The sequence below is a fragment of the Bidens hawaiensis genome, unplaced genomic scaffold, assembly GCF_021521415.1.
Source record: "Bidens hawaiensis isolate Kalapana, Puna unplaced genomic scaffold, B.hawaiensis_p1.1 tig00021185_1, whole genome shotgun sequence".
Lineage (NCBI taxonomy): Eukaryota > Viridiplantae > Streptophyta > Magnoliopsida > Asterales > Asteraceae > Bidens > Bidens hawaiensis.
This window is the reverse complement of record NW_027493278.1, coordinates 258,761-272,762: the sequence shown is the minus strand read 5'-3', so window position 1 is coordinate 272,762 and position 14,002 is coordinate 258,761. Positions and strand designations below refer to the sequence as shown.

General features: G+C 34.9%; 1 protein-coding gene and 2 pseudogenes across 2 annotated transcripts in view; 2 read left to right on the top strand and 1 right to left on the bottom strand.

The window, feature by feature from the left end:
* Window positions 1-814: 814 nt before the first annotated feature.
* Window positions 815-14,002, top strand: part of LOC143562977 (putative nucleolar protein 5-2) — a 169,214-nt pseudogene continuing 156,026 nt past the window's right edge. The window contains exons 1-8 of the transcript XR_013140583.1: window positions 815-899; window positions 1,003-1,044; window positions 1,670-1,837; window positions 1,923-2,087; window positions 2,175-2,375; window positions 2,451-2,948; window positions 3,361-3,497; window positions 4,680-5,039. The product of XR_013140583.1 is annotated as a putative nucleolar protein 5-2 (transcript). The remainder of the gene's footprint in view (window positions 900-1,002; window positions 1,045-1,669; window positions 1,838-1,922; window positions 2,088-2,174; window positions 2,376-2,450; window positions 2,949-3,360; window positions 3,498-4,679; window positions 5,040-14,002) is intronic.
* On the top strand, window positions 6,599-8,112 carry LOC143562957 (large ribosomal subunit protein P2-like). The gene is made up of 3 exons (XM_077050616.1): window positions 6,599-6,712; window positions 7,623-7,852; window positions 7,934-8,112. Exons 1-3 carry the CDS (start codon window positions 6,625-6,627, stop codon window positions 7,958-7,960), a joined length of 345 nt encoding a protein of 114 aa, XP_076906731.1. The 5' UTR covers window positions 6,599-6,624; the 3' UTR covers window positions 7,961-8,112.
* LOC143562956 (protein kinase G11A-like) lies at window positions 10,341-13,597 on the bottom strand (annotated as a pseudogene).

Genomic DNA, 14,002 nt, shown 5'->3' with positions numbered 1-14,002 from the left:
CTTCACGAGTCAATGAGGGAGCACTACAGTAAAATTGGGTCCTACTTGGCAGCTTTGAAACAAATAAATCCAACTTCAACCTTTACTTTGGTAACTGCTCCACCAGGGTTTAATACCCAGGACCCAGGTTCAAACTTGGAGACATTTTTTAGATTATTTGTGTGTTTTGATGGGATGAAGAGGGGGTTTTTGGAAGGTTGTAGGAAGATTTTGTGTTTGGATGGTTGTTTTTTGAAGACCTTTTTAGGTGGTATGTTGTTGGTTGCAATTGGGAGAGATGCTAATGATCAAATGTACCATGTGGCATGGGCTGTTGTTGAAGGTGAGTCTAATGATAGTTGGGAATGGTTCATGGAAGAACTAAGAAAATGCCTAGATGTCCAAGATGGTGGAAAGGACTGGACACTTATCTCTTACCAACAAAAGGTATGACCTTACTTTGTTAATATCTAAGTTATAAGTTGTAAGTTCTAGATGTCTAAAGTTTCTCTATATTTATATGACAGGGATTAGTGAATGCTGTGTATTTGATTTGGAAAAATGCAGAGCATAGAAACTGTGCAAGGCACATCTTTGCAAATTGGAAAAAGAAGTTTAAGGGTAAAGAGTTAAAGACATATTATTGGCAGACATGTAGGGCTTATAATTCTCGCCCCACTTCTTCTTCTTCTTATTCACAAGCGGCTGCAACTCTTCTCTGGTAAATCAACTTCTATGCTTCCTTTATTATCACTAATCTTATGATTTCTAGTTAAAAAAAGCCATAAAAATCACTGCTTTATGTATTGTTTTCAGTAATAATAAGTTCAGAAACCAACAAAATGTTGGTCCTTTTTGAAACCCCAGCTGGGTTTGCTCTGTTTAAAGTTCTCAATGAAGGAAAGGTTTCAAAAATTGATGTAAGTTATTATATATATATGTATATATACATATGATCTGTTGTTACTTACATATGTAAAGGTATTTGTGTGTTGCTGATTGTGTTTATTTTGATGTTTATAGGATTTGTGGAAGGAGTTCTCATCTGCTGATTCAGCTAGACAGGTTTGTTTGTTTGTTTTAATATTTGTTATTTAATTGAATATTATGATTATGAGTATTATCAATTATGTATATTTATTTATTTCATTGATTTTGTGTTCATACATTCTTGTTTATTAGCAATAGGGGTAGCTTGAGCTCGGCTCGTTTCAAGTTTTATTTCTAAAACCCGAGCTTGGCTCATGAGTAGTTTTCCAAGCTTGAGCTTGGCTTGCTTATCATTTTAAACTAAAATTTTATATATAACATTATTTAACTTTATCATAGTTTTTATGTACAATAGTTATTATTAAATAAATAAATATTATTATTACAAAAAAGTTTATTAAATAAGTGAAGTTCGGGCCTGTGCTTGGGCTTGTTTATTAAATAAGCTTAGTTTTAGCCTAAAAGTGATGGGCTTGGGATGGTACCTGTACCGATCCTGAAAATTTGAAATGTTTGGTTCAGTACCGGTATTTTGTGCAAAATTCGGGAAATACTGGTACCGGATGCAGTACCGGTACTGAAAACGCTCATCTCTAGTTTTAGGCTCAAGGCTTGGCTTGTTACGCTCATAGTTAGCAATAATTAGGTCTAATGAATATCATTAAACATGTACTTATGAACTCAATTTAAACACAAACAGATTGTAAAGCTAAAAGCTTTCTCCAAATTTGAGAACACATCAGAAGCACTATCAGCAGCTACTTTGTTACTTGAAAGCAAGCCTAGCAAAGACTTGCGCAAGTTCTTGCGCGCACATTGTGATGGTGAGTCGGACTCCAAACTTGGAAATGCTATCAAGGAAAAACTGGTAAGTTGTGCATACTGGTAAAATAGTTGTAAACCGTATAAATATTTATGGATTTTGAGTTTTGACTTGAAACTAATTGTTACAGCAAATCGACTGTGTTCATAACCAAGGTGTTATGGAACTTATGAGGGGAGTCAGAAGTCAGTTGACCGAACTTATAACCGGTTTAGGTGCACAAGATTTAGCTCCAATGAGCTTAGGTTTATCCCATAGTTTATCTAGATACAAGCTTAAGTTCAGCCCTGATAAGGTAACCATTGTTTCATTCGATATTATTATTAACTATGTTTGAATATAATTTTGAAAAGTTTGTATTGTAAATATGACTGTGTATTAGGTGGATACAATGATTATTCAAGCTATTGGCTTGTTAGATGATCTCGATAAAGAGCTTAACACTTATGCTATGAGGGTTCGCGAATGGTACGGGTGGCATTTTCCCGAGCTTGCCAAGATTGTTCAAGATAATATTCTTTACGCGAAGGCGGTAAAGCTCATGGGTTACCGCACAAACGCTGCAAAACTTGATTTTTCTGAGGTGGGTATCTATCTTTTTGGCGTTTTATACATAAAAATCACAGCTTTATTTAAATGACTTTTAAATTATTAACAGATACTGGAGGAAGAAGTTGAAGCGGAATTAAAAGAGGCTGCTGTGGTTTCGATGGGAACTGAAGTTAGTGATCTTGATTTGGTGAATATTAAGGATCTTTGTGATCAAGTGTTATCTCTTTCGGAGTACCGAGCACAATTGTATGATTATTTAAAAAGTAGGATGAATACGATTGCACCAAATTTGACTGCTATTGTTGGAGAGCTTGTTGGTGCTCGGCTTATTGCTCACGGTGGTAGTTTGTTGAATCTTGCAAAACAGCCCGGGAGTACGGTTCAGATTCTTGGTGCTGAAAAGGCTCTTTTTAGAGCTTTAAAGACAAAACACGCCACCCCTAAATACAGACTTATTTATCATGCGAGTTTGATTGGTTAAGCTGCACCAAAACATAAAGGGAAAATTTCAAGATCGCTTGCTGCTAAAACCGCATTGGCTATTAGATATGATGCTCTTGGTGATAACCAAGATAATTCTATGGGGATGGAGAATCGTCTCAAGGTATTTTAGATATTATTTTGTGTTCTTTCGTTAAGCAAATGAATGTGTCCGCGTTCGTTTATGTTTGTTTGCTAACATTATGAACGACTGGTTCACGGGCGTGACCAAACAAACATAACTGAACAGATGAGAACGAGAACATAATTGAGCTAAAATAAGTTAAAAGTACGTGTGAGCAACAATGTTTTGAGCCTACATTTTTTTAAAACTATAAATTGCAATGCACTAAGCTTACGAACGTAATAAACTTAAATGAACGAACAAGACATATGTTCGTGGTTGTACTTTTATTAAACGAATCTCCCACTGCACGGTTCACGAAGAATTCACTGAATGTTTGTTATTTTACTAGCCTACTTCGCATGTTTCTTTTTACAAAAATGTAAAAATATTTTTCTTTGTTTATTTTTAGCTTGAAGCAAGATTAAGAAATCTTGAAGGCCGGGAACTTGGTCGGTCAGCAGGATCAACTAAAGGCAAGCCCAAGATTGAAGCTTACAACAAGGATTTCAAGAAGGGAGATGGTGCAATGATCACTCCTGCAAAGGTGATTTCTTTTGGTTTGCGTTATTGTTTTTTTCATTATTTTTTATAAAAAGTTAAGTCCTTTGGGATATACATATCTAAATCTTGAATGAAAGATGATTCAGGAGGTTTCTTTATGCATTTAAAGCATTAAAGCAAAACACTTTGTTTGATTTTCAACCATTTTTTGAGTAAATATTTGGTTTCCTGGCTCATTTGACCTATTTATAAGTAAAGTTATCTTTACTTGAAATGTTGGTTTTTGTATGCGTAAAGCACAAGACTTTGTTTTGACCTTCAACCTGATTCTTACCTGGCTCATTTGACCTATTTATAATTGTCAATTTCATTTCTTAACTTCAAAAGCTGTTTTTTTTGTACACAAAGCATTCAACTTTGTTTGACTTTCAACTTGTTTCTTTGTAAGTATTTGTTGTTTACTTGGCTCTGTTGACCTTTGTATAAGTAAAGTGTCATCTTTACTTCAAATGTTGGTTTTTGTATGAGGGTCAAGTTATTCTACAAAGGGAAACAAAAATGAGAAGTATGAGAAGGATTTGTAGTCACATAAAAAACCCCTCAATTTTTTTTTTAAAATTAATAAAAAATCATAACTCAAAATTTAATAAAAAAACGAAAAAAAAGTAAAAGCACAAAAATGTTTCCATTGTCTTTCTCGTTAGTTAAAAAAGTCGTCGTGTCTTTTTGTTTATCATTGTGTTTTGTGTTTATTTTCGTCGTTGATTGTCTTTTTTTTTTCTTGACATCGTGTCTTTTTTTCTTTATATTGTGTTATATTTTGTTCGGCATTGTGTTAAATTTTGCGATCTTTTGTGTTTTTTGTTCATTTTCGTCATTGTGTCTTTGATCTCGGCATTGTGTCTTTTCGTCATTGTTTTTGTATTTTTTGTATTTTTTTTGAACGGGAATGATGGCGGAAACATTTTAGTTTTTAAATTTTTTTTGTTTTTTATTTCTATTTTGAGTTATGATTTTTTTTTTTGAATTTATTTTTAAGGGATTTTTGTGTGGTCACAAATCCTTCTCACACTTCTCATTTTTGTCTCTCTCTTTGTATTTTAACTTTACCCTTGTAATTATATATGTTTTCGTTGCTCATTTACCCATTTATAATTAAAGTTGTCACCTTTACTTAAAAAGTTAACCCCGCGATGTACTAAGCTGATATCGGGATGTTTTGCTGACTTACAATGCATCGGCAGATTCGGTTCTTGGGCGGATAGAAGCAGAGGCCGAGAAAGACACCGAAATGGCGGCCCCACCATCCGACGAGGCGAAAAAGGACAAAAAGAAAAAGAAAAAGAAGAACGTTGCCGATGATGACGAAACCGCAGTAGATGAAGATGCTGGTAAGAAGAAAGACAAGAAGAAAAAGAAGCAAGCAACCGAAGAAGCTGTTGAAGTGGAGTATGTTGAGAAGAAGAAGAAAAAGAAGAGAAAGCATGCTGATGATGATGAAGAAGAGGAAACCGAAAAACCGAGTAAGAAGAAGAAAGGTAAGAAAAAGAGGAAATCAGAAGAGTAAGAAAGAATGCATGGTTTTGAGTTTTGGGGTATGCTGAGAACAGATTTGATGTTATTGTAGTTGGGTTGATTTTGGGATTTTTAGATGGACACATATTTTGAATCTGTTGGTGGTTTGTAGGAAATGGTTTTATTTATTTACTTGATATTAGTTTTTTTTTTCTCAAGTTAAATTAATACCTTAAAGCTTGTCCAAAGTTAGATCAAGTTTTGATTTATTTATGTTTCTTTTGATTTTATGATTGGTTAAAGCTTAGGATTGATTTAGCCAAACACCATAAAATATGAAACAAAATCATGAGAAAATAGTGCAAATATCCAGGCTTAAGTGTGTCACCTAAGACTATGTGTAATGAATCCGGATGGGGCGCCACCACCAAGTCTCATTAATGTTTAACGTCTTCGACATGCGCCAAATAGGGCACCGTCACCATTTCGCCAAAGCTTTAACAAAAAGAAGATAGTGAGGGCACATGCCAACTCAATCCAACCAATCACACATTTTTATTATTTTATTTATTTTTCTTTAATTTATTTTTCAGTTAAAAGTTTTTAACCGAAAAACAAATTAATGAAAAATAAAATAACGTCTTTAACTTAAAACCACTAAACCTTTATGAAGTGATGATTTTAACTAAAGTCTCACTGTCTACGTGGCATTAACATGACTTTAACAATGACGTGTGGTGGTGCACAAACCATATATATTTTTAAAAACCGGAACCGGTTATGGGTATGGTCAACAAAAGTCAAAACCGGGACGGGTAGGAACCAATTCCCGACTTCTCGGTATAGTCAAGTATTTAACCGGGTTTTCCTGTTTTGTTAGGATTTTCGGTCTGGGTAAAGGTGGAACCTGTTTCGAAGAGAAACCCTAAACTAGGTCATACCCGCGGGTTGGGTACAGGTTCCTAGAGATGATCAACAAAACTGGTTCCTGGAACCGAACCGGTGGACCCGAACCAGACCCGAACCGGTTCCTACCCGTTTTTTGTAGGAACCGGACCCTATCTGATTCAACCCGATGATCCGTGACCGGTTCTTGCATTTCTGAGTGGGGGCGGGTAGGAACCGGAACCGAACCGGAACCGGTTCCTAACCGTTTTTTTTGGCCGTTTTTTGACCGTTGGGGTCAAAAATAGCCGTTTTTTGACCGGTTACGGTACAGGAACCGGGTTAGGAACCGGTTAGATAGGTTAGGGGTCCGAGGGTGGGAGAACCGGTTCGGTTCCCTAACCGGTTCGAGCCTGGAACCGGTTTAAAAGATGGTTTTGAATATAGGAACCGGTTCCGGTTCCTAGTCCCAAACCGTTTTGAACATCTCTACAGGTTCCTGGCCGGGTATTCTGTGCACCTATAGCCCAGCCCAGTTACCACACAACCAAACCTAGCCCAGTAACGATGCATCAGCAGCTTAACTGTTATAATAATAAATAACTAGGGTTAGTGTTTCACGGCCGCCATTGAACCCACTGCACAACCAAGGCAAATCGCAACAGGTTTTGTTTATATTCAATCTTATTATTATGTTTTTATTTTAGCAATTTACAAAATTGTAAACTTTTAATTGATTAATTGATTTGTGTTTTGTTATATTATAGAAAAAATGAAGGTTGTGGCAGCATATTTGTTGGCTTTGTTGGGAGGCAACACCTCACCTTCTGCTGATGATTTGAAGAAAATTCTTGCTTCAGGTAAATTATTATTATTAATTTAGTTATAACCACAATATCATGATTTTAAAATTTTAATTTTTAATAAATCATTGTTGTATACTAGCTACTTGTTATGGTTTATTATTATACTATGTGTCATGTGAGTTAAGAGATTTTGTTCCTTGTTAGCCATAGGTAGATTATAATTGAGTAGGGTTGTGCATGGTTTTGTTCGGTTATTGGTTAATTTATTTTATTAACTTATCGGTTTTTTAGCTATAAGTAGATTATAATGGAGGTTTAAATCTAAGCAGTTAATGCGAAAAAATATCGGATATCGGTTATCGCGGTTAGATATCGGTAATTTTAATGTCATGCAAAGTTGTTATATATAGTGCTATAACGCTAACAATTCAGTATACTATCCTACTATTAACAAATTATGGTTTTGCAACTTGCGAAACACCAACTAATGTAGCAAGTAGGAACTGATTAAGACTCAAAAACCAACATAAAAACTGATATCGGGAATATCGGTCAATATCGCTGATATTATCGGTACCGATATTCTAACCGGTATATCACGTGAGGACGATAGCCGAGACACCTCCGAGATTGACTGCATAGGTTTAAATACATGGAGGTATAAGTAGATGAAATGCGTGAATGGTTCTGTTGGGTTTTTTAATTATGGTTAATAGATGGTACAAAAAAAACTGATTTTTGGTTAGTTTTGGTTCTGTTTTCTGTCGGTTTTAAGCTACTTTTCTTGTAAGTTATATACTTGTATAAATTTGGTGATTTAGTAGATTAAGTTTTTTGTTTAGGCAATAATGCATTTTGTAATATAACTAGAGATGAACATTTTAACTCTGTTTTTTCCATTATTTATGCTTTAAATGTTGAGATTTTAATATTAATTGTTTGAAACTTGTGCTATGTTATGCAGTTGGAGCTGATTCCGATGATGCCAGAATTGAATTGCTTCTATCAGAAGTTAAAGGTAAAGATATCACCGAACTAATTGCATCCGGTAGGGAAAAACTGGCTTCAGTACCGTCAGGTGGTGGCGGTGTTGCGGTTGCTGCTGCAGCTGGTGGTGGTGCTGCACCTGCAGCCGCTGCTGCTGCGGAGTCGAAGAAAGAAGAAAAGGTTGAAGAGAAAGAAGAGTCAGATGACGTAAGTTTTGTTGGCCGTTCAAAAAAAAAGATTGATTTTTATTTCATGGTATGCTGATTATTTTGTTGATTTGTTTTGCAGGACATGGGATTCAGTTTGTTTGACTGAGGAGCATGGAATCAAGTATTTTCTTGTTTCATTTATATTATTTTTTGGTAGTTGTTTTTTTAGTGTTGTGCTCAAATGTTGAGTTTTGTATGACGTTGCAAAAGTTTTTCATGACATTTAGTAATCAAGTGTTTCAATTCAAATCCTTCTTACTACTGTTTCTATTTGTTTTTTAGTATATACAATTATTTACTATAAAAATATAACAATATTTATGTATTCTATATACAATAGAAGTTATGTAGAAAGTTATATAAACAACCAAGTTTGAGTTACTTATAGGTTTCGTCGGTTTTTTAAAAAGTCGTTTGGTCAGTTCAGAAATCTTTGAACTTATCTGAATCTGCATTTTTAATTGTTAGTTTTGTGAAACCATTTTGTGTGAACCGTAAAATCAAATCAGAGTTAATCCGTTAGCAGTGATTTGGTTCTTTTAGTTTTACTCTGCAACGGTTCAGTTTTGATTTTAAATTTGTAAAAATACATTCGCTCATAGGTTGACCTAAATAACATTATTAGGGGCCATTTTTTTTACGCTACACGAACATCGCCATATTTGTGTGATCAATATTAGGTTTCAACCAATCAAACCAAAAATCGAACTTTACCCACTGTTAAAAACCGATTAAAATTACATATTTGATTTCTGGTCGAACTCAACTGGGTTTTTGGTAGTCGTTTCAAACCAAATTAACTAATAATTATATAAATTGTCATCTAGCCCACTCCAAACGATAGTCGAATCTTATTTACCTCAAGTCCAACTCAATCCAATAACAAATATTAAAATAAAAAATTTATTCGGTTTGTTCTGTTTATTTAGTAGACAACTAAAACTAGAACTAGAATCTAAAATCGAATTCGATTTTGAACTTCCTATATTTGTTTTACTTTCGTTTTCGGTTTAGAAAAAAAAATTCAACCCGAATAAACCGAAAACCAAACCGATATACACCCATAATAACTTCTTAAGTGTATGTCAATTGAACCATAGTAATGATGACAAGAAGTTGATCTTTGTCACATATTTTTGTTCATGCCATTTTTTCAACAACCTACCAACCCAAAGTATGTGTTTATACACAAAAACAAATGTCATTTTTGTTTTTATAATCATAAGACAAATGACAAACCCTCCAAACCCCACCATTGCACCGCCGCTGGAAACAAACTCACATGGTGGGGACGCCGTCGATCCACCACCCGTTGCGGTGGTCACCTTTGTCATCACTTAGTTCTCTTCTTCTAAACAGTTTCAACCACAAACGTACCTTTCTATTATTGCCCCATGGTTGTGGTTTACACTTGACACAATGACTTGTTGATATTAATTTGTTGTAACAAATGTATCATATCAACAAAGATTTTTCAAAGAGAACAAAAAAATCGACATGTATAAATATTTGATGTTTCAAACATTTAATATTGAACCTAAGATTATTCAATTGTGTATGTTTGTATATAAATACGTTAACTGTTTTTTTCTTCTTTGATAATAATCATCAATATTTAATTAGAGACAAACTACAATCATAACATAAAAACAAGACCTATTAGTATTAATAACTTTCAAACTTGGTGATAATGTAACCTAAATGATTTAGCAAAATAAATGTTTAATTAATTAGATAAAATCGAACCGCGCTACTAATCGGTTCGATTAGGGTGGGTTGAACCGTCACTGGTTGGATCTACAAGTTTTCGACGTTAATAGTTGAACCACACTTGGTTGGACAAGATTCTGTGGGTCCTGGTTATTTTAAATTTCAAGATTTTTAAATTTTGAAGAACAAGGATAAAAAGGAAAATTTACATTGATTTAACGTCCAAAACTAGCACTGTTATGTTTTTAGACCACGGATAAAAGAGAAAATAGTAGGTAAGAACTAGATCATTTATGTGATTTACTTAATAGAGTATATGATTAAAACTCAATAACACTCATACACATTAGTATTTGCCAACCAAAGTAGCAAATTGTTGGTATCATATTGCCAATTAGCTAAACAAAAACCTACTGGTCTAGTGATATGGTGTCATGTCGAAATGACTATATTTTACAATAATACTCTTGGTTCACATTTCACATCTCCGACCACAACATATGTTACTGGATTTGAAATATGAACGCGCATCAACTAGCATCATATTGCTAATTAGCTAAACAAAAACCTACTAGTCTAACGATATGATGTCATGTCGAGATGACGACTATGTAGTTATCAAACTTTCGCATCAAATTAATAAAATTAGACAATAAATCCACTAACAAACATTCAAACAAGTTTGTTATTTAGGTTCACTTTTATTGGTCATGTTAGATAAGTGACATATCATGTGTCACCTTTTTACCACAGAAATATTAGTTATTATGATATACAAAGCCAAAAACATGCTACCAAAAACATAAACCTTTGAAAGTGAGTTAGATTCATAAGTGAGTAATCAACCAAACACAACTCAACACTAGTCCCACTAATAATATTCCACCGGAGTATCAGGACAACTATCATCCGAAACAACTTCTCGTCTGTTAAACGGCGGTGGCACAAACGGCGGCCTAGTACATCTCAACAATGCCCAATTCACACCTTGAAAAAACGAATGTTGTTTAATCGCCGACGCCCCCATCGTCGACCCCAGCCGCCCCACCGGATCCTTAACCAACAATTGCGATATCAAATCCTTCGCGGCAGCCGGAATAACCGGCTCCTTAGGAAAATCCAACGCCCGTGCAATAATATTTGCTAAAGTCGTTTCATTATCCACCCCTTTAAAAGGCGTCACACCATATAACAGTTCAAAAATAAATACTCCTAGAGTCCACCAATCCACCGCACTCCCGTGCCCCTCACCAGACACAATCTCTGGCGCTAGGTACTCGTGGGTCCCAACAAACGACATTGACCGTACATCCACTGGCTCAACAACTAACTGTGGGCCCTGATCACGGGGTCCGTGTTTCTTTTTCTTTTTTAGTTTTTTATTAAAACATGAGACTGATGGGACAATACATGTTGGGATAATGCATGATGACGTGGCTTTTGGTGGGTCGAAGATGCGGTCTGGTGGTGGGTCGGGCCTATTGGTGTTGGTGAAGACTTGATGCGGTGACGTCACATTTTAACGAGAGGTCGAAATCGGTGAGCATAATGTGACCATCGGATCGGACTAGAACATTTTCGGGTTTGAGGTCGCGGTAGACAATGTCTAACATGTGAAGGTACTCTAGAGCTGCAACCACCTCCGATGCGTAAAACATGCATCCGAATATGTTTATTATTATTATGTTATTAATAATTTGCTTGAATCATGGGATTGTAATTAAAGACTTTGGTTAATGAATCACATTAATCTCCAAAATTTAAGGGGTTGGAATAGAATATTGTACGTGATTTATATAAAAATGTCACGTTTTTATTTTATATGATTTGAAATTTTAAGTACAGTAAAAGAAGTTAAAAACAGGAATATAGAAAACTAGATAAGGTTTTTACTTGATGTTTTAATGTATGTTTAGAAATAAAAAAAACTATACGATAAAGTAGGGTTGTTAAATGGGTCGTGTACATTGGCTTATCAAACAGGATAGATAGTAACATACACCGGTATAAAATGGGGGCTTTAGAAGCGTCTGTTTTTCCCTTTAGAGGATGTTTATGAAATCATTAGAAGCGGTTTTGTACAACATTTAGGAACGGTTTAAAACCGCTCCAAAAGGAGTTAGAAACCGCTCCTAGGGAGGGGGGGGGGGGGTTTCCATAGTAGTGATAGTTTAATAAAAAATCAAAGTCACAAATACGGAACACAAATCTTAGAAAACACGAGAAACTCGCATCAGACACATAGAGTAGTTGAACCAAATAAGATACGTGCTATCCTGAAACTAAATTTTTTATACGTACTCTAAAATTACAATTTTACAGCAAAAAAAAAAAAGAATGGTAAATAAAAAAACTAAGTTTAAAACTACTATACACTTTTGTTTTAAGGTTATGTTATAACATAAAAAAAATAAAAAAAAATTGAATTTGATATTAGATTGTTGTATCACTATTAATTAACTATGAATAGAAATTTATTTGTCGTGATCATTGAGGCCAATGAGCAAAACATAGAAACTTTAAATGTTAGTAGTTGTAGAGACAACAAGCAATAATTTTTGTATTTAAATGAATTTCAATAAACCTACCCACATTACCTGTCACAAATTAAATATGATTAAGTTAATATTGGCCTAGATATAATTTCCATAATTAAAATCGATCATCACATAACAAACTAAAATATTTCCTTTTAAGTTAAAAAAAATTCAAAAATCACTTTATTTTGGTAACAAATATTGATTCATTTCAACAAAGATATGTATTTTTATTATCTTAATGCTAAATCAATTGGTGAAATAATCAGCCACATGGCAGTAACCAAGGCTTGCAAAAGTTTGACTTTTTAGTTTTGACCAATGTGTACACAAATTCACGTGGACTCGACCATATGTAACGTGAAGCATAATAATCAAGTGTGGACTTTCTTCCTTTGTGATTACATACCTCACAAGATATTACTAACACTAATCGTTGATTTTAATTAAAATAGAAATGTTTTGAAAACCGGAGGCGTACACAACTACACATAGACAGCCCAAATGTATAGTGTGCGGGGTTAACTGATTATTTTTTAACACAGGTTTTTCTGGTCTAAGGTTAACTGACCGTGCTGCTTTTTATTTCATTTTTACGTGTAGTGACGTATATTACAATTTTCTAAACCGACCATTGAGATTTTTAATGTCAACCCTGAATTTTATTTACTTAAAAAATGTTATAAAAAATTAAATATATGCATGTTTTAATGTAATCACTACTTTTTAAAAATTAAATATATGCTAATATTTATAAAAAAAACAAACCAATTAAAGACTAGTTATAATTCTCTTTTAGCTCTTAGCTTAACGATTCCAACGACAAATTATCATTATTTACGTAACTTGACCTGAACTAGATCGAGCATTCATTCACATAATTAAAGAAATACCAAAGGAAAACAAACTATGAAATAAAATTACCTAATGTTACTCCGCTTACGGGTCCAGTGGTCAGAATAGTTGACCAGATGGACCGGTAAGCGCAGCGTAATGCGAATGAATTACCTGACGGTGGATTCAGGGAAGCGTTTACACGGCTGGCGTTGACGGAGAACATGAAGGTCACCACCAGGACAAAACTCCGTCAACAAGCACGACCATTTAGGCGACTCTACCGACGCGTACAGCGTCGATAGAAACGGATGATCAAGCATTTGCAAAACCTCCTTTTCCGTCTTCTCTCGTCCTTCCTTATTACGGCTCGCCAACTCTTTCTTATCCATCACCTTTGCGGCAAACAACGCGGGCGAAGAACACCGCTTCATCTCGCATAGGTAGACAGAGCCGATATCGCCTGCGCCAAGGCGGTGGATGAAACGGGGGTCAGAGAAGGATAAGTTGGTGGTGGTGGATAATGTGGTGGTGGAGGAGGTGGAGCTTGGGCTGCGGTTGGTGTCGGTGGTGGTGGAGTTGAAACTAATGCTTTGAAGGTCATCAATGAGACCGTGGATCCACGGTGGTGGTGGTGGTGATGGTGGCGGTGGTGGTTCCATGGATGGTGGAAGATATGAGAGGGTTTGGGGGTTATAAAAAAAGAAATGAGATATTAACAATATGTTGTTTGCTTGTTAAGAAGAGTGTGTAAGGTAATGTGTTTTTTGAGTTGATTGGTGATTTACATAAATGGTGGGATTTTGAGTATCGTGTGCATTTGATTTCTTTTTTTCTTATTTTATTTTTAACAATGTTTGGAATCTGTCTTAATATTTGGGTAAGTCTTTCTGAGACCGAATAAAAACTATCTATATTGATTTGGATGTTTTAGGTCTGGCTTATCTGGAAACATTGTCAAAGAAGAAAGTTAGAAACCCACTCGGCTAGGTTTTAAACCTGAAACTAGGCTTGTAAATGAAGATAACATTCGGTGAACTGTTCATGAAATGTTTGGCGGGAAGTTC